This window comes from Aedes aegypti, chromosome 1 (assembly GCF_002204515.2).
Source record: "Aedes aegypti strain LVP_AGWG chromosome 1, AaegL5.0 Primary Assembly, whole genome shotgun sequence".
NCBI lineage: Eukaryota > Metazoa > Arthropoda > Insecta > Diptera > Culicidae > Aedes > Aedes aegypti.
In genome coordinates this window covers 268901628-268926761 of record NC_035107.1, presented here as the reverse complement: position 1 = coordinate 268926761, position 25134 = coordinate 268901628, and the positions used below count along the sequence as shown (strand labels likewise).

General features: G+C 39.4%; 2 protein-coding genes across 2 annotated transcripts; one reads left to right on the top strand and one right to left on the bottom strand.

Moving 5' to 3' along the window:
* The first annotated feature begins 17924 nt into the window (after positions 1 to 17924).
* Positions 17925 to 18603, top strand: LOC5569643 (protein BUD31 homolog). Its single transcript, XM_001658617.2, has one exon. It carries the CDS (start codon positions 18073 to 18075, stop codon positions 18505 to 18507), a length of 435 nt encoding a protein of 144 aa, XP_001658667.1. The 5' UTR covers positions 17925 to 18072; the 3' UTR covers positions 18508 to 18603.
* A 3494-nt stretch (positions 18604 to 22097) lies between these two features.
* LOC5569641 (integrator complex subunit 12) lies at positions 22098 to 24493 on the bottom strand. The gene is made up of 3 exons (XM_021838629.1): positions 24489 to 24493; positions 23497 to 23624; positions 22098 to 23270 (listed from the first exon to the last, which is right to left on the bottom strand). Exons 1-3 carry the CDS (start codon positions 24491 to 24493, stop codon positions 22189 to 22191), a joined length of 1215 nt encoding a protein of 404 aa, XP_021694321.1. The 3' UTR covers positions 22098 to 22188.
* Positions 24494 to 25134: the final 641 nt, after the last annotated feature.

Genomic DNA, 25134 nt, shown 5'->3' with positions numbered 1-25134 from the left:
CTTTGACCGAGACGGAAATGCAACGCTCCCAACGCTAATGGCAGATGAAGCAAAAGCTTCGATCTCTGGACGGGTCCTTGGGGAAAGAATATGGGAAAACAGAGAGATGCCCTCCTGTTTCCTCTTCGCTGCGAATCGGATAGAAAACCAAACATTTTATCATGATCCATAAAGCTAACTAGTTTCTCAAACAATCTGAAACCGTAGTTGAGGACGGGGAATGGGGATAGGTGGTCGTCGTCGCTCACAATTTGGGTCATGTCATGAGAATGGAAGCGAGGGACTCGTATGTGTAATAATAATATTAACTTTTTTATCTCCATCGCTTTGCTATATTTTCTCACCAAAGGTATTTGCTTGAAGAAGAAAGGGGGGGGGGGGAGGGGTAAAAGGAGCAATATTTGGGTTGGTATTCTTACGTGTTGTGATACGGGCAACAGAAAAATTGGCGAAATTCGACTATGTCCAGTGATCTCTGGTTTCCTCCATCAAGCTGGGGCAAAATTCCCAACGATTCTCTGTGGAAGTTTTACTTCGCATCCATTGGCGCAGCTAGGATTTTTTTTTGGAAGGGGACTTAGGATGGACCTAGCATATTCTGGAGATTTTTCCATACCACTTGTGCTTGGTAAGCGAAAGGTCATTGGTTCAATCCCAGACGCCAAACATTGGTTGTGAAATCTGATATCTATCGATATCAATTACTTAATCCTTACTAATACCCCCAAAACTTCCCCTTTCTCCTACTCCTACCCCAATGCTCACATCGTTTAATCGTACAGAAATGAGTTACTCTTATAATAAATCGATACATTTCTCGATGACTTCGTCCACAATGGATGGAATACTAACCCCAAGGGTTCATTCGATTCTAAATCAAATTTCAAAAGCCCATCCCTTCACATGCCCATCTCAGAATCAGCATCTCTCACTCATCCTCCGTTTGCCGTGATTTCAAAAGCCGGAAGTTACAATGTATTGCTTGTACCCTGCGAACGTAAGCTTCCCTCCTCGGAAAACTCTTCACTGTCAGAACATGGAGGCACCATCGATGGCGGTTGACTATTAGAAGCGAATCGGATAAAAAAGAATGCGATTTTTCCTCTTTCGGTGGCAAGTAGGTATCGGTTCGACGACGACATCATCTATTGCGAACGTCCTGTAGGAAACATGAGTCGTGTGGAGTCCGGAAAATGAATGGGGACACACACAGAAGAAGATAAGGCGCAAAAGTAACCGTTCGTCCTCCCTGGCTGGCCAACGCGGAGGACATTAGTTCCCACAGAGCGAAATATGCGATGAAATTGGCCGTGCAACGGAAGCGAACTGGTGCAGTTACTTTGTCTATCCACTTGCGTGCGTGATGCGGGAAAGTCCTGTCCTATGGAAGAGAGGGAGGCAGAATGGTCATAATCCATTATTTATTGAAAAAGTTGAACTCCAATGTGTTCGCCGGATTGCAGTTCGTGATTTTTGCTACTTTTTCTTTTTACTGGAATGTCTTTGTGCGTCTTGCGATGCTCTGTGATGATCGATTGTGCATCATTGCATTGTTCGAAAGAATGTGTTGTGCGATCTACCCATCTTGTATGCTTATTCTGATACTTAAGTTACTGCAGAATACAGTTCTATGTGCCAAAGAATACAAATCAACAAAGCTTGTAATACTTTCGATATTGAAATAGTTATGTATGCATCAAGACGGGGCCTTCCTTAGCCGAGCGGTTAGAGTCCGCGGCTACAATGCAAAGCCATGCTGTAGATGTCTGGGTTCAATTCCCGGTCGGTCCAGGATCTTTTCGTAATGGAAATTTCCTTGACTTCCCTGGGCATAGATTATCATCGTACACTAGCGCATGCGCGTTACTATGTGGTGAGTAGCGAATCAGGCCAAGCATGTAACCCATTGATGTGAAGTTTTGCGAAAAAGTTACACGTCTTCGCGGTGATAATCGAACTCACGACTCCCTGATCTCTAGTTAGGGTGCCTTATCCCCACGCCACGAGACGACTCATGGACGCAGAAGTTAACCTGAATTCGATTTCACCTCAATAAGTACACTTCTTTCGGAAGAATTAGATGCCCATCTAAACACGATGCTTTATATATATATATTTCTTACTTACTTTCACTACCTAAACAAATAATGCGCTCAAATATATATATATATATATATATATATATATATATATATATATATATATATATATAAATATATATATATATATATATATATATATAAATATATATATATATATATATTTGAGCGCATTATTTGTTTAGGTAGTGAAAGTCCACACACGGGTTACCAGAAATTCCTCCTTTTTTTTTTGTTTTTTTTTTTTAATTTCTTTATTAGTATCATTCCAAACATTACATTCATTTCTTATATCTAGGTGTTCTGTGTTAGACAACACTATCATCCTAATTTGGTAAAACAAATTTAAGATTTTATTAACATTTTGTTAACAACATATAACATTTCATTTGCCGTAGCAGTTCAGATTTTTTACAGGTGAGTTGATTTCACCTGCTTATAAGAGAAAAAAAAAACGCTTTAAATATACTTAACCTAACTTAACCTAAACATATAACGCATTGATCGTGGCAAAAGAAGATTGTAACGATTTTAGCCTGAAATTATTTATTATTTTATTTGACATTTGTTCCAATGTTTCAACATTGGATATTCTATGTAACTCATTGGTACTATACCAGGGAGGAAGTCTCAGAATCATTTTCAAAATTTTATTTTGAATTCTCTGCAGAGCTTTCTTCCTGGTATTACAACAGCTAGTCCATATTGCTACAGCATACAACATGGCTGGCCTGAAAATTTGTTTGAATATCAAAAGCTTGTTCTTAAGACAAAGTTTTGATTTTCTATTAATAAGGGGATAAAGACATTTTACATATTTATTACATTTGGCTTGAATGCCCTCAATGTGATTTTTGAAAGTTAAATTCTTATCAAGCATGAGCCCTAGATACTTAACTTCATCTGACCAATTTATTGGAATCCCTCTCATCGTGACAACATGTCTACTTGAAGGTTTCAAATAAAGAGCTTTTGGTTTATGTGGGGATATTATTAGTTGAGTTTTGGAAGCATTAGGAGAAATCTTCCATTTTTGCAAGTATGAAGAAAAAATATCCAAACTTTTTTGCAATCGACTACAGATGACACGCAGGCTTCGACCTTTGGCGGAGAGGCCTGTGTCATCCGCAAACAAGGATTTTTGACATCCCTGAGGTAACTCAGGTAAGTCAGATGTGAAAATATTGTATAATATTGGTCCCAAAATGCTGCCTTGAGGAACACCAGCTCTTACAGGAAGTCTTTCAGATCTGGAGTTCTGATAATTAACCTGAAGTGTACGATTTGACAGATAACTTTGAATTATTCTAACAATGTATGTTGGAAAATTAAAGTTTTTTTAATTTTACGATCAAACCTTCATGCCAAACACTGTCGAATGCTTTTTCTATGTCTAGAACAGCAAGACCAGTAGAAAAGCCTCCATATTTGTTGGAACGGATCAAATTTGTTACACGTAAGAGTTGATGAGTGGTCGAATGTCCATGGCGGAATCCGAACTGTTCATTGGCAAAAATTGAATTTTCGTTGATGTAGGCCATCATTCTGTTCAAAATGACCTTTTCAAAAAGTTTGATTATGGAGGAAAGCAAACTGATTGTACGATAGCTAAAAGCTTCTGCAGGATTTTTGTATGGTTTTAAAGTTGGAACAACCTTTGCATTTTTCCATTTGTCAGGAAAATATGCTAATTGAAAATATTTGTTAAATATATCAACTAGAAATGAAAGCTACTTTCTGGAAGTTTCTTGATGAGGATGTAGAAAATTCCATCATCGCCAGGAGCTTTCATATTTTTGAATTTTTTAATAATAGTTCTCACTTCTTCCAAATCAGTCTCCCAGGCATTTTCGAAAACGTTCTCTTAATTGAGAATATTTTCGAACTCCTGAGTAACTTCATTTTCAATTAGACTAGTAAGTCCTAAATTAAAATTGTGCGCGCTTTCAAACTGCATAGCAAGTTTTTGAGCTTTTTCGCAATTAGTTAGTAATAATTTGTTTTCCTCTTTCAATGCCGGTATTGGCTTCTGAGGTTTTTTCAAGATTTTAGATAATTTCCAAAAGGGCTTAGAGCCAGGGTCCAATTGAGAAATTTTATTTTCAAAATTTTTGTTTCTTAATTGAGCAAAACGCTTTTTGATTTCTTTCTGTAAATCCTGCCATATTATTTTCATAGCAGGATCACGAGTGCGTTGAAATTGCCTTCTCCTCACGTTTTTAAGACGGGTCAAGAGTTTAAGATCATCGTCTATAATCACGGATTCAAATTTTACTTCACATTTTGGAATTGCAATGCTTCTGGCTTCAACAATGGAATTTGTTAAAGTTTCAAGAGCATTGTCAATATTAATTTTAGTTTCTAAAGAAATGTATATATTCCAGTCGGCTCGTAAATAATTGAAAGTGGAGCTGATAGGATTGAGAATCGCTTCTTGGGATATTTGAAATATAACAGGGACATGATCAGAATCAAAATCAGCATGAGTAACTAATTGGCTACAAAGATGACTAGAGTCGGTTAAGACCAAGTCAATCGTAGATGGATTTCTAGAAGAGGAAAAACATGTAGGGCTATCAGGGTATTGAATTGAGAAATATCCTGAAGAGCACTCATCAAATAAAATTCTGCCGTTGGAATTACTTTGAGAATTATTCCATGACCGATGTTTGGCATTAAAGTCACCAATGACAAAAAATTTTGACTTATTGCGAGTCTATTTTCGCAAGTCAGTTTGGAGCAGATTAACTTGCTTTCCAGAGCATTGAAAAAGGCAAATAGGCAGCTATGAAAGTATATTTACCAGACTGTGTTTCAACAGAAACACCTAAAGTTTCAAAAACTTTAGTTTCAAATGATGAAAACAGTTGATGTTTTATACGCCTATGAATGATGATTGCAACTCCCCCACATGCCCCATCAAGTCGATCATTACGATAAACAAAAAAGTTAGGATCTCTTTTGAGTTTGGATACAGGTTTTAAATACGTTTCGGTAATAACTGCTATATGCACGTTATTAACCGTAAGAAAATTAAACAGCTCGTCCCCTTTACCATTCAGAGAACGAGCATTCCAATTTAAAATATTTAAATTATTATTTTGATCCATTAGAAAAACGTAATCCAATAACAATTTGATTTGTAAATTTTACACCTACTTGGTCTGCTTCAGTCATAGTGGTGGCTTTGAACATTGCATCAATCATTAGATTCAATTGTTCAGTTAGAAAATTAAAATCAGAGGCAGACATATCACTTGAAGTGGATACATTTGATGATTTCCCATTAGAATTTTCGGTAGACGAAGAAGCTGAGTAGGAGTTACCTGTGGCGGTAGGGTTTTTTCCATTTGATTTGAAACAAGTAGAATGGGTACCCATGGATCGAACAGGGGAGGAGTTCAAATTTCCTGCTACGATATCGGCAAAGGATTTACCGTGGGTAGATACATTCGAAATTGTAATATTCGAACGGCTACCCGACGGATTAAAATTAGTTTGTGAATGAGCATGATTATGATCTTCCTGATGGGTATGATTCATGATCAAGCGATCGTTAACTGAAAAATGAGCATTGTTCGATACTCTACCAGGCAAATTCCGGAAACGACCGTTATCGTAACGGATATTATCTTTCATCTGCCTGGCACGAGCCTCAATGACCTTTTTGCGTGAAGGACAATTCCAAAAATTGGACTTATGGTTAGCCCCGCAATTACAACATATGAATTTGGTGGTATCTTCCTTCACTGGACAGACGTCTTTGGCTTGAGAAGAACCTCCGCAAATCATGCATTTAGCATCCATGCGACAATTTTTTGTACCATGACCCCACTTTTGGCACCGACGGCACTGAGTGGGGTTCTGGTAATTTCCTCCAGGTTTCTGGAAATGTTCCCACGTCACACGGACATCGAACATAAGTTTAGCTTTTTCTAAAGCTTTAATATTATTTAGTTCTTTTTTGTTAAAGTGAACTAAATAATATTCTTGAGAAAGCACTTTCCGAACAATGCCAGATTGGGTTCTCTTTTTCATAATGATTACTTGGACTGGGGAAAATCCAAGTAAACCATTTATTCCATTTTTGATCTCTTCAGGTGACTTATAGTCACTTGAGAGACCTTTCAAGACAACTTTGAACAAACGTTCAGTTTTGTCGTCAAAAGTAAAAAATTTGTGCTTCTTCTCCTCAAGATGTCTGAGAAGAAGTTCACGATCTTTAAGAGTTTCCGGCAAAACGCGACAGTCTCCTTTCTTTGCGATTTGGAAGGAAACCTTGATTCCCCTAATGGAGTTCAAGATCTCCTGCCTAAATCCCCCAAATTCGGAACAACTGACCACGATAGGCGGCACTCTTTGCTTTCTCACTTGAATCAAAGAGCCTGGGCTAGAGGCTGCTTCGATTTGGTGTTCGGAAAATTTGTCTAGAGCATCGAACTGATTGCTCATTTCGATACAATTATTCATTTCACCCTTGGAAGAAACTTCGCATTCCGGGGAAGCGTCCTTTCTTCCATTCTTGCCACGTGTAGTGACAGTTTTAAAACCCACTTTTTTGGAAGGAAGTAGTGAATTCAGAGATTCACCCTTCCTTTTGTTAGTTGTTGATACCATGTTTAGTTAATAAACGAAAGAAGACGTGACCTTCGAGAGGTTTTTTCCCAAGACGGTGTCCAAGAAGGATTACCACCGCTAGCTTTCGCCAACGGGTTCAACGAAAAATCGAAGGCACGGGTCCAAACAAGGATCGTAAAGGGATCAATAGTAGAAAAAATAGTACTGAAAAGTACTGTTTATGTAGCACTGAAAAGTACTGATTTATTGCTTTAGGTAGTTTTTAAGAAAACTTCCAAGAGCAGAGAGAATTCGTGTACGCACAGCACGAAGGTACGATGCGCACTGAGGAATTCCTCCTATTTCCTGCGATTGCTCTTCCTCCAAACTTTGCAACAAATGATATCTCTAAATCCTGAAGTTTTGTAAAGTTTGTGTCTTGGGAAGATGTGGGGTGTGTATTTTTAATATCTTCCTCCTTATTGGCTGACAGCTGAGACGACAATACAAGCGTATGCTATGATTGTATGATTAAAAAAAACCCTACAGACTGATGCTTAAAACTATAAAACATTACGAATGTGACATTTCAAAACATTTGATGTGGCCGTCAGTCTTCCAATCGCCTCAAGTCAGTCAGTGTTAGATCTCCGGTGAAGCAAGTCGCATTCCAGGTGATGCTTTCACAGTGTTAAAGATGGCTGACAGGCACTCAATCTGTGATTGTTGAGAATTTACAGAAGAGTTTTTCAGTACAGTCGCCTTTCGTTCGTTGCACTAAACCTTTAGCCCATCAAGTGAAAGACTTTCACTAATCAACTTGAGTTTTTAGCTGTCAAAATATTGAATACAATATAAATTTAGGAGTACCAACATTGATAAATCGAGCTTTGTGTCAAAAAATGACGTTTGTCTTCGTTTTAAGTGGGCTATAGCCCACTTAACGGGAGCCCAATTAAAACGAAGCCCACCTAAAGATAGTGCAACGAACGAAATTCGACTGTAGTTTAGGGCAGAGATGCGGTGGTCTTTCTGATACGAAATTACGCCACCAGGCGGCGCTAGTGAGCATGGAAATTATATTTTGCAGTAGCGCAACCAGGATTTGGCTCTAGGGGGGGTTTTGCGAACTTGAAAATAATGTGTTTTTGGGTAAATAAACGGGTGTAGAAAATTTTGGGCGGAAAAATTTAAAAATATTGCGAGATTACCATTAAAAAAAATGTTACACCATATGCAAACTTAAACTTTTCTCGTCCACCCTGGGCATACATTTTTGTGTAAATTTAGAACTCTACTCTGTTGTACCTGGTGAAATTTTTCAAAAAAAAAAAATCGAAAATATGTTTTTTATTTTATTTTATTTATTTGGAAGCCTCAAACGCCCGGATGCTTCTCGGGGCCGAAATGCAACTCTTTCCCATTGAAAACATTGAAAACAATAGACGAATGATAGGGGAAATCAGGGTAAAACCGACACTGTGGGTAAGCTCGACACCCTTTGATTTTTCATGTTTTGAGCGGATTCTCATGCAGTTTCCACCACGCTCTATCTTAACTTGTGAAATGTTGTGTTTCGGATGACATAACAACTGACTTTACCAATAAACTGCCAAAACAAACAACAAAACCATATTGGATAACATAGAAGCAACAGCAGTTGCTATATTTCGCTGTTATTCTTTAACTATTTCGCATGTGAAATTTTTAAAATGTCATTATTTGTTCTGCGCCTACTTCATCATTTACTATTGTTACGTTCATACAACATGAAGAAGAATTTAATATTTGGGTTTTCGACAGCTGAAAACGCTATTGAACAATAAATGTCCACTCGGGGTAAGATCGACACTTTCATTTGGGGTAAAATCGACACCTCTTTTTGCTTCATAATCTAACTTCAGGGAATTTTTCTCGTCGGAAGACTTCCTCTGTAGTTTATGTGAGTCTTTGTTTTCGAATTCCAGTAAAGTTCATAGATGGCGAACTTGTTAACGGGTGAAATATGACACTGTATGACTTGCCACAATCTATTATTCAGTATTAAAAGGAAATATTTCTATGTTTCACGTTTAAAGTTATTTGATAAAGCTTGAAGAAATTTTTCTCATTGGAAATTGAAGAATTAATAGAATTTGAAATGTTTTCACATAAATTAATCTTATTTTTTATTTACAAACCATAACGTTCGACAGTTTTCAATAACTGAAAATAATTACACTTTTCTGTTGTGTTCAAATAAAACAGTATTTATTTTCACAACGAATCATTCGCCACAACTTCATCTTCGTAAACATTCCATGAACGCAAATTAATCATATCCATGTGTATTCACCCAACTTTATAATCTTAGCATGAGATATTTGAAATTTTCACATATATTTAGTGGATCTTCGGCCTCTCCTCAATAATTTACGTTATATGTGTATAATCCTTTTGAGGAAGGGGTTATAAAAGTCTAAAGTCATGTTTGAAGCATTATTTTTAATATGCCATGTGATGGTTATGTTCACAACGTATAAATTCTACTCAAAGTACATGTGTCGATTTTACCTCAACAGGGTGTCGATCTTACCCGCACTCGCAATTGTCTCACCTAAAAATGATGAAATATCAATTTGATTTAAATCACTATATAATCTTAAAAAATCATCCAACGATTGCAAGGATTGATAGATTTATGACCAATATGTAATTCTACAACAATTTTAGGTTCGTTTAACAAGCGAAAGTACACAAATTTTATCAATAAGCTTAGGGTGTCGGTTTTACCCCGAATTCCCCTACTTGAAATATGTTTGTTGGTTATAGAAAAACCTTAGGGTTCCAAAGAAACTTTCGTTGTTTACAAACATTGTCTTAAATTCTACGTTTTTAATATAAATGGTTTAACGAGATCACAATATCTGGTATCGTTTCAATCTACATTCACATATTTCGTAGTTTGTTTGAAAGTTTTCCAAGCTACATATGGATGCACGCACATACATGATAGTGATGGAGTTCAATCATGCTTCGTCTGTTTGTTCCTTACATACGTTTTCGAGTTTTTTTCAACGAACAGAATCTTTCACCACAAGCATTGCGGCTATCATTAGCAGTTTGTCGAAGGCAGATATTGAAGCCGTTTTACGGAGCCGAAATTCATTTTTTATTTACAATTCATTTACTTTTCAGTACCAAAATTAGTACGGGATGGAGCCAGGGTACTCGTGGCAACTCGAGGTTTTTTTTATTCTCCATTTTACTTAACCTATTTCATTTATTTAGTTAACATCTACACAGATAACACTGAATCAACAATTTCACGCCACAATACTCGGTTCGTGGCCGCATCTCTCCATCCTCGGTTCTGCCCCACGCTCGCCAAATCGATACGCACTTGATCCGCCCACCTAGCTCGCTGCGCTCCACGCCTTCTTGTACCAACCGGATCCGAAGCGAACACCATCTTTGCAGGGTTGCTGTCCGGCATTCTTGCAACATGCCCTGCCCATCGTATCCTTCCAGCTTTGGCCACCTTCTGGATACTGGGTTCGCCGTAGAGTTGGGCGAGCTCGTGGTTCATCCTTCGCCGCCACACACCGTTCTCCTGCACACCGCCGAAGATCGTCCTAAGCACCCGACGTTCGAAGACTCCAAGTGCTTGCAGGTCCTCCTCGAGCATCGTCCACGTTTCATGCCCGTAGAGGACTACCGGCCTTATGAGCGTTTTGTACATGGTACATTTGGTGCGGGCGTGAATCTTTTTTGACCGCAGCTTCTTCTGGAGGCCATAGTAGGCCCGACTTCCACTGATGATGCGCCTCCGTATTTCACGGCTAACGTTATTGTCAGCCGTCAGCAAGGATCCAAGGTAGACGAACTCGTCGACCACCTCGACGTATCCCCGTCTATCGTAACACTGCTACCTAGGCGAGCCCTGTCGCGCTCGGCCCCACCAGCTAGCATGTACTTTGTCTTGGCCGCATTCACCACCAGTCCAACTTTTGCTGCCTCGCGTTTCAGGCGGGTGTACAAGTCTGCCACCTTTTCAAATGTTCGGCCGACGATGTCCATATCATCCGCGAAGCAAACAAATTGACTGGATCTCGTAAAAATCGTACCCCGGCTGTTAAGCCCGGCTCTCCGCATAACACCTTCTAGCGCAATATTGAACAACAGGCACGAAAGTCCATCACCTTGTCGTAGTCCCCGGTGGGATCCAAACGAACTGGAGTGTTCGCCTGAAACCTTCACACAATTTTGCAGACCTTCCATCGTCGCTCTTATCAGTCTCGTGAGCTTCCCGGGAAAGCTGTTCTCGTCCATGATTTTCCATAGCTCTACGCGGTCGATACTGTCGTATGCCGTCTTGAAATCGATGAAAAGGTGATGCGTTGGGACCTGGTATTCACGACATTTTTGGAGGATTTGCCGTACAGTAAAGATCTGGTCCGTTGTCGATCGGCCGTCAACGAAGCCGGCTTGATAACTTCCCACGAACTCGTTTACTACGGGTGACAAACGACGGAAGATGATCTGGGATAATACTTTGTAGGCCGCATTTAGAATGGTGATCGCTCGAAAGTTCTCACAGTCTAACTTGTCGCCTTTCTTGTAGATGGTGCAGATTACCCCTTCCTTCCACTCCTCCGGTAGCTGTTCCGTTTCCCAGATTGTGCCTATCAGCCGGTGCAGACAAATGGCCAGCCTTTCCGGACCCATCTTTATGAGTTCAGCTCCGATACCATCCTTACCAGCAGCTTTATTGTTCTTGAGCTGGTGAATGGCATCCTTAACCTCCCTCAAAGTGGGGGCTGGTTGGTTTCCATCTTCCGCAGTACTGACGAAGGCATTTCCTCCGTTGTCCCGTCCTTCATTGCCTGTGCTCTCAGCACCATTCAGGTGCTCGTCGAAGTGCTGCTTCCACCTTTCGATCACCTCACGCTCGTCCGTCAGAATGCTCCCATCCTTATCCCTGCACATCTCGGCTCGCGGCACGAAGCCGTTGCGGGATGCGTTGAGCTTCTGATAGAACCTACGCGTTTCCTGAGACCGACACAGCTGTTCCATCTCCTCGCACTCCGTCTCCTCCAGGCGGCGTTTTTTCTCCCGAAAGAGGCGGGTCTGCTGTTGCCGTTTCTGTTTATAGCGTTCCACGTTCTGCCGGGTCCTTTGCTGCAGCATGACCGCCCGCGCTGCATTCTTCTCCTTCAAAACCTCCTGGCACTCCTCGTCGAACCAATCGTTCCGTCGACTCCGTCCCACGTACCCGACGTTGCTCTCAGCTGCATCGTTGATGGCTGCTTTTACTGTTCTCCAGCAGTCCTCAAGAGGGGCTTCGTTCAGCTCACCCTCATCCGATAATGCAGCCTCGAGTTGCTGCGCGTATGCCGCTGCGACATCCGGTTGCTTGAGCCGCTCTAGGTCATACCGGGGCGGCCGTCGGTACCGTACGTTGTTAACGACGGAGAGTTTTGGGCGCAGTTTGACCATCACCAGATAGTGGTCAGAGTCGATGTTAGCGCCACGATAGGTCCTGACGTCGATTATGTCGGAGAAGTGCCGACCATCAATCAGAACGTTTGATTTGCGATTCTGTCTGCTGTGGTGATCTCCAGGTGTATCGGTACGGAAGGCTGTGCTGGAAGTAGGTGCTACGAATGGCCATATTGTTGGAGGCGGCAAAATCAATTAGTCGTAGGCCGTTTTCGTTCGTCAGCCGGTGGGCGCTGAACTTTCCAATCGTCGGTCTGAATTCCTCCTCCTGGCCAACCTGAGCGTTTAGATCTCCTATGATGATTTTGACGTCGTGGCTTGGGCAACTGTCGTACTCGCGTTCAAGCTGCGCGTAAAAAGCGTCTTTATCATCATCAGTGCTTCCGGAGTGAGGGCTGTGCACGTTTATTATGCTGAAGTTGAAGAACCGGCCTTTGATCCTCAACTTGCACATTCTCTCATTGATCGGCCACCACCCGATCACGCGCCTCTGCATATCACCCATCACTATAAAAGCTGTTCCCAGCTCATGTGTATTGCCGCAGCTCTGGTAGATGGTATGGTTACCTCTAAACGTTCGCACCATTGATCTCTTCCAACACACTTCCTGCAACGCTACGATGCCGAATCCACGGTCCTTCAGCACGTCGGAGAGTATGCGTGTGCTCCCGATGAAGTTGAGAGATTTACAGTTCCACGTACCGAGCTTCCAATCGCTAGTCCCTTTACGTCGCTGTGGTCTTTGCTGATTGTTCTGGTACGTATTTTCTCGTTGACGTTCCTGTGCTGATGCGTTTTTACGGTTGGCTTGCAGGGCCTGACACCAACCCCCTAGATTTCCGGAGGACCATTCCCCCTGAATGTGCGCAGTTTAGCTTAGAGTCCTTCTCTGGCACTCGGACGATGATCAGCCGCCCCTGACATGGGGAACAGACGCTGTTGTGAGCCGCTCCTAACATGGAGTACAGACGCTCAAGGTTCGCAGAAGCAAAAGCAAAAACAAACCCCCCCCCCCCCTCCTTCCCTGTCAGCATACACCAAAGCTTCCACCGGGGTTGGCTACCCGATCTTCCCCAAGGTTACTCGTATCCCGGCCAGTATTACGAGGAGGTAGGGATAGGAGTTGCTGGGCAAGAGGCTAAGGATCGCACAAAGGGGTCTATTTTATTCCTTCAGGTACGCGAGGTACCAATGGTACGCCATGCCCAGCCATTTACCAACCTTTACTTAACCTATTGAGCTCTTATTCGCCAGCTTGGGCATCACCAGAGCGAATTCAAATTTTTGACAGTAGTTCTTCTTTATCGATTAAATCTATTTGTGGATCTGATCCGACGTTTCCTGCGATGTTGCTTTTCCAGAGGGAGTCCAGAGAGAAGTCCATTATTCCTTGCCATTGGTCAATCGTCATGTTATCCAGGTACTGTCACCCCACAGTTATGGATCAACTAAGGGTCATTTTTCATATATATATGATTAAAAATCATGGTGACGCTGTACAAATTGAAATTACATTCCTGACACTGCAGAATATAGTTGTTTTTGTGAATACAGCTCAAAATTCGCGGTTATTTACCAAGAAGTGTCGATTTCAATAGAAATTCCAAACGATGTCCACCCCACAGATGTGGATCAGTGGAAGAGGCAGATCCCTTTTATGGATCAAATCGATCAAATCGACTCATATTATGGATCAAAACACTATAACAGCAATTTATCTGCGAGATAAACGAATGGTGTGCTAGTGAAAGCATACGTTTTGGCGTTTGTTTCGGAATCGTCTTATCTTTGATTCATAACTGTGGTATGAGTTTCAATGCCCCACAGTTATGAATCAACGCATCTGGGAATACGCTTGACATTTTATTTCCTACGGACGGAAAAAAATATGAATAAGCATATTACAATTGATTGTGATGCTGTACAGATTTATGGTTCACGTAGGTAAAATGTGTTCTGCGTACTTGCAACTCTATTTGATGAGATATTCCCGTTTTAATCCAAATCTGATCCATATCTGTGTGCTATCCATAACTGTGGGGTGACTGTAACCATGGAGCATTATATCATTGCATATATAATGCAGCTGCATTGCCGTAAGACTACCATTAAAGTAGTCTAAAAGTGGAAATGGGCACTTTTACAGTTGAACTAATGCAAGAACGTCGATAAAGCAATTAAGCAATTTATAAAGTATTATAAGGGCAGCAGTGCAACTCATAAAGTGATATTAGTGCATCAATACATTTGCAATGCAGGATTAATGCTTTATTGCTTGACAGCTCTTGAAATTTGCTAAATAAAAGCAATGTTGCATAAATGTTGTTGATATGCAGTAGAATACGTGCAATGTTATAATGCTTGTGGTTACTTGGGTTGCTATGCAGTTTGTGTTGAAGAGCTAGGCCGCTAAGACCACGCAGATCCTAGCGAGGCTAGCCCGTCCACATCCGATTGCAAATCATAAAGAAATACAATACAGTAGATGTTTCCTTCAACTGGGCAGCTAACTGACTGATACCTCAATCAGCAGCTGCAACTCTCTTTATTCAAACCAGGTATACATTTACAATTCATTATCCTACACAAACATCATACCTCTCTCAACGAACTTCCACACTTTTACCTACGACGACGCGCACTATGGCTGAAGCAGTCCAGGTTGGTGTAAAATTTACAAATCAAATTGTTATTGGATTACGGTTTTCTAATGGATCCAAATAATAATTTAAATATTTTAAATTGGAATGCTCGTTCTTTGAATGGTAAAGAGGACGAGCTGTTTAATTTTCTTACAGCTAATAACGTGCATATAGCAGTTATTACTGAAAAGTATTTGAAACCTGGATCTAAACTCAAAAGAGATCCTAACTTTTTTGTTTATCGCAATGATCGACTTGATGGGGCATGTGGGGGAGTTGCAATCATCATTCATAGGCGTTTAAAACATCAACTGTTTTCGTCATTTGAAACTAAAGTTTTTGAAACTTTAGGTGTTTCGGTTGAAACACAGTCTGGTAAATATACTTTCATAGCTGCCTATTTGCCTTTTCAATGCTCTGGACAGAAAGTTATTTAATTTGCTCTATACTGACTTGCGAAAATTGACTCGCAATAAGTCCAAATTTTTTGTCATTGGTGACTTTAATGCCAAACATCGGTCATGGAATAATTCTCAAAGTAATTCCAACGGCAGAATTTTATTTGATGAGTGCTCTTCAGGATATTTCTCAATTCAATACCCTGATAGCCCTACATGTTTTTCCTCTTCTAGAAATCCATCTACGATTGACTTGGTCTTAACCGACTCCAGTCTTCTTTTTAGCCAATAGTGGTTTCTGCGCTCGTGTACATACACGTTACATGTCACCAACACTACTTAAAGATTGCTGGTTGAAAATATAAACAAAGATCAGCTGTTCCCAGCAAAAACAAATGGCAGTATTTTCAACCAGCAAATATGCGCACGTGTTCGTGACACCGCTCGGCGAGAGCTTAATTAGTTACTCATGCTGATTTTGATTCTGATCATATCCCTGTTACATTTCAAATATCCCATGAAGCGATTCTCAATCCTATCAGCTCCACTTTCAATCATTTTCGAGCCGACTGGAATATATACAAACTAAACTTGATATTGACAATGCTTGGAAGAAGTGAGAACTTTAATTAAAAAAAATCAAAAATATGAAAGCTCCTGGCGATAATGGAATTTTCTACATCCTCATCAAGAAACTTCCAGAAAGTAGTTTATCATTCTTAGTTGATATATTTAACAAATATTTTCAATTGACATATTTTCCTGACAAATGGATAATGGAGGTTGTTCCAATTTTAAAACCAGACAAAAATCCTGCAGAAGCTACTAGTTATCGTCCAATCAGTTTGCTTTGCTCCATCAGTAAACTTTTTGAAAAGGTCATTTTGAACAAAATGATGGTCCACCACTCCACATTAACGAAAATTCAATTTTTGCCAATGGACAGTTCGGATTCCGCCATGGACATTCGACCACTCATCAACTTTTACGTGTAACAAATTTGATCCGTTCCAACAAATCTGAAGGCTATTGTACTGGTCTTGCTCTTCTAGACATAGAAAATGCATTCGACAGTGTGTGGTATGATGGCTTGATTGTAAAATTAAAAAACTTTAATTTTCCAACATACATTGTTAGAATAATCCAAAGTTATCTGTCAAATCGTATACTTCAGGTTCATTATCAGAACTCCAGATCTGAAAGACTTCCTGTAAGAGCTGGTGTTCCTCAAGGCAGCATTTTGGGACCAATATTATACAATATTTTCACATCTGACTTACCTGAGTTACCTCAGGGATGTCAAAAATCCTTGTTTGCGGATGACACAGGCCTCTCCGCCAAAGGACGAAGCCTACCCCAATAAACATTTTGGTTTAACAAGAGTTGAACAAATCACTCTCAAGCAGATTCCTACTGAATAAACTGTTGTTCAGCTACTAATGTTACTTGGGACGGGTCATCTGTAGTCGATTGCAAAAACGTTTGGATATATTTTCTTCATACTTGCAAAAATGAAAGATTTCTCCTAATGCTTCTCAACTAATAATATTCCCACATACACCAAAAGCTCTTTATTTGAAACCTTCAAGTAGACATGTTGTCATGATTAAGGGGTTTCAATAAATTGGTCAGATGATGTTAAGTATCTAGGGCTCATGCTAGATAAAAATTTAATTTCCAGAATCACATTGAAGGCATTCAAGCCAAATGTAATAAATATGTAAAATGTCTCTATCCCCATATTAATAGAAAATCAAAACTTTGTCTTAAGAACAAGCTTTTGATATTCAAACAAATTTTCAGGCCAGCCATGTTGTATGCTGTACCAATATGGACTAGCTGTTGTAATACCAGAAAGAAAGCTCTGCAGAGAATGGACCATTGAAGGTAGTTTTTGTCAGTGTTCACCGCATCAAAACAAAGGCGCCACTGTATATGGGATTTAACATTGTGACAGCATTGCTGTTCTGTCAAACACACAAGGCTACGGTGGCGCTATCTATGCTTTCCATAGCGGCCGTTTTAATTATTTTAATGATCCATTCAAAATAAAATTTTGAAAATGATTCTGAGGCTTCCTCCCTGGTTACATAGAATATCCAATGTTGAAACATTGGAACAAATGTCAAATAAAATAATAAATAATTTCAGGCCAAAATCGTTACAATCTTCTATTGCCACGATTAATGCTCTATTTATTTAGGTTAAGTTAGGTTAAGTAAATTGAAAACGTGTTTTTTTTTTCTCTTATAAGCAGGTGAAATCAACTCACCTATAAAAAATCTGAACTACTACGGCAAATGAAATGTAATATGTTGTTAACAAAATGTTAATAAAATCTTAAATTTGTTTTACCAAATTAGGACGATAGTGTTGTCTAACACAGAACACCTAGATATAAGAAATGAATGTAATGTTTGGAATGATACTAATAAAGAAATTAAAAAAAGGCGGTTTTGCATGTTGCGAGCCACTCTCCAAAGCGTCGACATTGAAGTTTCTCGTGAGAGGCCATCAATGCAACGCCGCCAATAATTATGCTTCTTCGCTTTGATTATTTTAATAGTGGTATTAATAACAAAACGGTGAAATGGGCCACACCCTCAATCAATGAACATTAAGTAACTTAGGTTCTGGGTGGATTTTTTTCATGGTGGACAATTTCCATCGCCAATCTTCTTTATCGACGTAACACCGAAAAGCTTTCTGCGTTGACCGTGTTGACAACTAAAATGTCAACACATCCTACTGACATTTCATTTTGTTTTGCACCGCGACGCGACTACCGCTTGTTATCGTTTGGCTAGAATTTTTTCTCCGCGGTGCTTCGGTAGTTCTGTTGAATAAATTACTTTGAAATCCCGTCGAGAAGTTGTTTCTAGTGCTTGCTGAAAAATGCCAAAAGTGCGCCGCAGCCGAAAACAGCCACCGGAAGGATGGGAACTGATCGAGCCCACATTGGAGGAGCTGGAGCAAAAGATGCGAGAAGCCGAAACGGAGCCTCACGAGGGAAAACGAATCACCGAGTCGCTGTGGCCCATTTTCAAGATTCATCATCAAAAATCCCGCTACATCTACGACCTATTCTACCGGCGGAAAGCTATCAGCCGGGAGTTGTACGAATATTGTCTCAAGGAGAAGATTGCCGATGGAAACTTGATAGCCAAATGGAAAAAGTCCGGCTACGAAAACCTGTGCTGCCTGCGGTGTATTCAAACCAGGGACACCAACTTCGGGACGAATTGCATTTGCCGGGTACCGAAGTCGAAGTTGGAGGAAGGTCGGGTGGTAGAGTGCGTACACTGCGGCTGCCGGGGTTGCTCCGGATAAATGCTGGGTGAGAAACGGTTTTTTTTTTTTAGGTAGATCAAGGGGACATACTTTTGGGAATGTAATTTCTGATTGTGAAATAAATATTAAAACGTATCACTCTTGTGTTTTAGCTTTGCATATCCGAAAATTCCAAATATTTTACTTTGGGGATTATTCGCGATATCTTTGTATTGTGATATTTTCTTCTTCTTGTTGGCATTACTTCCTCTTGGGACAGAGCCTGCTTCTCAGATTAGTGTTCTTATGAGCACTTCCATAGATATTAACTGAGAGCTTTCTCTGCCAAAGTTACCATTTTCGCATTCGTATATCGTGTGGCAGGTACGATGATACTCTATGCCCAGGGAAGTCAAGGAAATTTCCATTACGAAAAGATCATGGACCGACCGGGAATTGAACCCAGACACCTTCAGCATGGTTTTGCTTTGTAGCCGCGGAATCTAACCATACGACTAACGAAGATTTAGAGATGCATATACAGACTTATTGGAATTGGGGCCCAGATAGCCGTAGCGGTAAACGCGCAGCTATTCAGCAAGACCAAGCTAAGGGTCGTGGGTTCGAATCCCACCGGTCGAGGATCTTTTCGGGTTGGAAATTTTCTCGACTTCCCAGGGCATAGAGTATCTTCGTACCTGCCACACGATATACACATGCAAAAATGGTCATTGGCATAGTAAGCTCTCAGTTAATAACTGTGGAAGTGCTCATAAGAACACTAAGCTGAGAAGCAGGCTCTGTCCCAGTGGGGACGTAACGCCAGAAAGAAGAAGAAGAAGAAGGAATGTCCTTGAAGAATTATGATTCAGCATTTCTTTAAGATTCTAACCAGATTTTTTTTGCTAAAGAACCCTTTAAAAATTCTTTGATACATTGAGATGGGGCATACCTTAAACTAAGGGTAACGTCCACGGCTACAAACCAAGCCATCTCGTAGGTATTTGGGTTCGATTCCCGTCGGCCCAGAATCTTTTAGTAATGCAAATTTCTTTGACTTCCCTGGGCATAGAGCATCATCGTACTTGCCTCATGATATACGAACGTAACTTTTTTTTAATAAATCCTAAAGTAATCTCTGAAGAAATTACTAATAAACTTCTGCGTGTATTTTTCAAAGACGCTTGAATAAGTTTTAGAGGATTTTATTGATAAATTGCTATAATATCTTGCAGGATTTGCTGAAGTAATTTCTATAAAAATGGACGGAATCAATAAAAAAGTTGTATAAGAATGATCGGACGAATTTTTGGAATAATTGTTGAATGTGGTGTGAAACCTTAAGTGGAATTTGGATCATTCATGGAGAATTCAATTATGAAATAACTCGGGAAATATTTAGAGGAACTGGAGGAGTAATATTTGGATTAAATACTAAGGAAATTTCAGTTTTGAGGAGGAACTTTATGAGACATTATAGGTTTAAATTCATCTAGGAATCTGATGATTTCTTAATAGATTTTTTTTTTTACAATCCCTGAATAGATTTTTGAAGCAATTCCTGAGAGAAACCGTTTATAATTTCTTGAGACAATCCATAAGAAAACTGTGGGAAGAAGGATGACTACGAGAATCGGCGTAAAGTTCCTCGAAGAGTTCTTATATGGTTTCCTCAAAAAGTGCAATCGAATTTCTTAAAAAAAAACTCAGGAATAAACTTATCAGGATAAAGAACACCAATGCGAATATTTGGAAGATCTTCCAAAGTACCAAAACAGTGAGAGGATTAGAGGGACTGGGATAGCCTATGGGAAAACTGTCAGGGTGATTCCTGTGGAAATGACTGGAGATAGTAGCTTTGAAGTACTCAAGGAATTCTTGGAGAAAATGTCTGAGAAATTCCTCCAATCATCCCATGAGTTCTCAGACATCACTGGATGAGTTTCTGTACGAATATCTTGGATATATAGTATGTAAAAGAATATCTAAGAAGAGAACTTTTTTTTATTCATTTTTGGGACAATCTAATGATTTATCCAGTCAGTGGAAATCTCTGGATAAATCACTAGAAGTATCCCGAAAGCTTTTCCTTAAGAAAACTAAGAATAAATTTTCTGAAAAGCCTGCATACTTAAATTATTGTACGCATTCTGGACTTCAAAATCTATTTATTTTACGAAATTACGGTATTTTATTTTACCGAGCTGTTCTGCTGTTGAGATTAGGGTGAAATTCACGGATTCACTGTGAAAAAAGAGACTTTAAGGAATCTTTCATTAAAAATTTAGATTTTTTAGAGACTTGCATTCAAAAAGACCCATTACAAGCCCTGAATATGAGCATGAACCTTATCCAACTTGTCTTCTTCTTCTTGGCGTAACGTCTCAGCTTAATGTTCTTTTGAGTTCTTTCACTTCAACAGTTATTTACTGAGAGCTTCCTTTTTCAGTTGATCATTTTTTCATGTGTAGGGGCAATATGGGCCGCCTAAGGAAAGCGTCATGAAATGCATAGAAAAACAGCAAAAATTATGGTTTAAATGCAAGTGACTTGTACTATTAAATGTTATCTTCCATGTTACGTCGATAATTAATGTTAACATCAACTTGCCAATTATTTAAGGAACGTTTTGGAAAACCATGTTTTTCTACGTGGTCACCAACCATATGGGGCATTATGAGCCACCATACGGGGCAGTACGAGCCACCTCATTCAATCGAATGATTTTTATTTAAAACAGTATAGAGAAGAGTTAGTGATGAAGAGTACATTATTGGAAAGGAAATTGTGTCAGCTTTGCTTGAAATTATTGATTCTAGCGGCTTTTTTTTTAAGATACATACTACATAGTAAACAGACCATGTTATACTAGTACTAATTTGCGATACTTGGTTCAACGTGTTTTCTAGCAAAGTGTTCCACTTGTAATGGTGCATAAAGATGACTATGCAGTAAAAAAATAATCTGGTATATTTAGGCAATGCATTTTTATGTTCAAAACATTGTTTGTTTTGCTTAAATCTAGGTGGCTCATTTTGCCCCGCCCCTACATCTTAAAAATAATATTTTTTTTTTTTCAATAATTTTGTTTACGAACAAATCTAATTTCGCTCACGAACTGTTCATTATGATCAAAAGTTTCAATTCATTGGTAAAATTTACCAGAATTATAAATATAATTGTCTTTTAGGCTTAATTAAAAACTGCCAAAATTATAAGCTTTTCATGACGAAGGACAAATTTGTACTTTTTTGTAAATATCTTGAGTTCAAACGAATATTCTTACGGTTTTTATTGTGGTGGCTATTTGAGGCATCCTTTAGCAGATCATAATGACACTAGACATTGAAACACTGTTTTTGAGGTCAAAACCGGGGTGGCTTATATTGCCCCCATTGCCCCTATATCGTGTAGCACTCTATTCCCTATGAAGTCGAGAAAATTTCCACGACCGGCGGGAATCGAACCCACGATCCTCAACTTGGTCTTACTGAATAGCTGCGCGTTCACCGCTACGGCTATCGGGGCTTCACATTCCACTCGTCTTACCACCGATGCGCAGAATAAGCCTGAACAATGTTGAATAAATTTTATTATCATTAAATTCAATGAACCCGCAAGGAATGTCAATTTTAATGAATGAGAACTGATACTTATTTAAATAAGTGCTATGAAGATACCAAATTTTACTTTTAAGCCTACAATACAATTATCGATAAATCTGAAACCCCACTCTTGTACCTACTTATGCTTTCTTTTGCTGTCGTGCAGTTTGGCCGCTTTCTTCTTCATCATCTGCAGCCGTTTGTCCGCACTGATAATGTTGATATTCGGCGTTCCTGCTCCTGCGTTAGCCGCTGAAGATGATCCCCCTGAGGATCCTGATCCGCCCCCACCACTGCTACTGCTCTTGGAAGACTTTTCCTTGTCCTTTTCCCGATCACGATCCGACCGGTCCCGATCTCGTTCCCGGTCCCGGTCTCTATCCCGGTCGCGATCATGCGACGATCCCTCCTTGCTCGACTTGGAACTTTTATGATGCTTAGACGACGACGAGGAGGATGAATCGTAATTCTTGCTGCTGGATGACTTGGAATGCGACGAAGATGATGAGGACGAAACCTTCGTCGAGGAACTGACCGCCGGGGACGACGAAGAGGACGACTTACTGATCGTTTTCCCTTTACACAAAGTACAGAACCAGGCATTCTCCTGGTCGTTAGCATCCGCTTCGGATATCACCGGTTTGTGACACTCCTGATGATACAGCGAATGGCAATCAGCGCACTCGACCAGCCGATTCCGGGCCGTGTGTTCCATCCTCTTGCAAACGATGCACATCAAATCCTCCAGCTCTTTGAGCTGATCCTCTTCCATCACTACATCGTCATCCTCGTCATTTCCCTCGCCATCCGAAATGGAAACGATGATTGATCCCGATGGTGGCGGAGGAACGGTCAGCGATTCCAAGGCAGTTCCTTCAGCCGTTTGGTCGCTTTTCGCCGGAGATTGCTGCTTAGAATCGGGACCCGAAACGATGAGTGGTGAAACGGCACGCAGCACTACCGGAGCTGGTTTCTGCTTCCGTACATAGAGATTACTTCCCGGGGCGGTACTCTCCTCGGCCAGGTGCTTCTTGCTGAGTGTGCTGTTTAGGGTTTTATTGCCTCCGTAGCGTTGTTTGATGAGCTCATCTAGCAAGTTGCGAATCTTCTCCGCTGAGTCCGTGTTGGACGAGTGAAGCAATTTGAGGGCATGCTTGAAGGTGGGATCAATATCGACAGCCGAGGACATCATTTGGATGGATGGATTGAAGATCGGTTCTGAAAATATAAGAGAAATTTGCTGATGTTTGATAGTTGTAAACAATATGTATACAAATATCAAATGAGCGGTAACTAGTGCTTTGACGGTAGGATTCGTGCGGCGACGAATAGATACAAGAGGCTTTTGCTAACTACAAATTGCTTTTTTGTTAGATTTAGCATATTGCCTGCATGGTCGGCATGTTAAAATTCATCATAAAACACAGCAAAAATTATAACTTACCGGTTTTCTCCAAGAAAATATGAGTTTTTCTTCTTAAATCAGAATGTTCAATGCATTTGAAACTGCAATGTAAACATAAATAGTACAACTTGACGTTTGACAAATGCCGGGTTTTCTCCTGAAGCACACTAAAATATTTCGAATCAGAGCTACAGTTAGTTTCGGCTATTTTGGCTAACCCAATATATGAGTGGGAATCTCATAGAGTGTGATCGGTTTAGTAGAACCATAGAAATTTAACTGGTTTAAGGATAGACTAAAAGCTTTGCGATCCACATTGTACGCTAAGAAATTTCTATTCTTTCAGATTACAGATTTTCTAACAAATTTTGAAATTTTGGTGTGCGGATAAAAGTTGTTACCAAAATCAGGACATAAAGGTTATTAATGTTGACATTTATTTTTGCTGAAAAAAAACCTTATAATGTATGTTGAAATGCTATATTTCTAAGAATTTTCCATAAAATGGATCATTGAAGGTAGTTTTTGCAAGTGCTCACCGCCTCAAAACAAAGGCGCCACTGTATATGGGATTTAACATTGTGACAGCATTGCTGTTCTGTCAAACACACAAGACTACGGTGGCGCTATCTATGCTTTCCATAGCGGCCGTTTTGGTTATTTTAATGATTCATATTATATTCATATATTCAAAACCCTAACGGCACTTTGTCTATGGTTTGACTGTCGGTGCTTCGAAAAACATAAAATTTATTAAATACGGTAATTTCTGTCTGCAACTGTACCATTGAAGTAAATTTTGAGCTCACTCTAATATTTCTCTTATATATTTTACAATGGTTAACTCATAACTTTTTTATTCCTGGTAGATGTCATAAGAATGTCGTATGCAAGTACAGTGGGATTCCGCTTTTGGCAACACAGTCGAAATTTTCAGTTGCCAAAAACGGAACCGTGACAAAATCGGAACCCATTTTTTTTATTTTTTTTTTCAAGTATTGGTTTTGAAAACATCATCAGAATGTTATTACATCATTCTTATAAAACCATATGGCATCGTGACTTCGGAACGGTTCACTTCGAAGCAGATTTCTCTTGAGTTGGACTTTGTCATAAATCTTTATCCTCGTAATGTTAACTGTGACAAACGTTCTACATACTTCTAATCACGTAAGTATCTAACGATTTTTTAAGAAGCTCTGTGCACACTATTTGTATACAGTTTTAAGGAAATGTCCAGTTCATGAAAAAGGTCATTTATGCGATTATTGATTTTGCATAACCCTTGTATACAAATAGTGTGCACAGAGCTTCTTAAAAAATCGTTAGATACTTACGTGATATATATATATATATATATATATATATATATATATATATATATATATATATATATATATATATATATATATATATATATATATATATATATATATATATATATATATATATATATATATATATATATATATATATATATATATATATATATATATATATATATATATATATATATATATATATATATATATATATATATATATATATATATATATTATATTTATACGATATATTCTCGATTCTTCGATTTTCAAAAGTTTATAACTTTTAAGCTACCACTAGACCTTCACAAATTTCTCTGGACACCTTTTCAAAATCCTCAAAATGTCGTCAGAA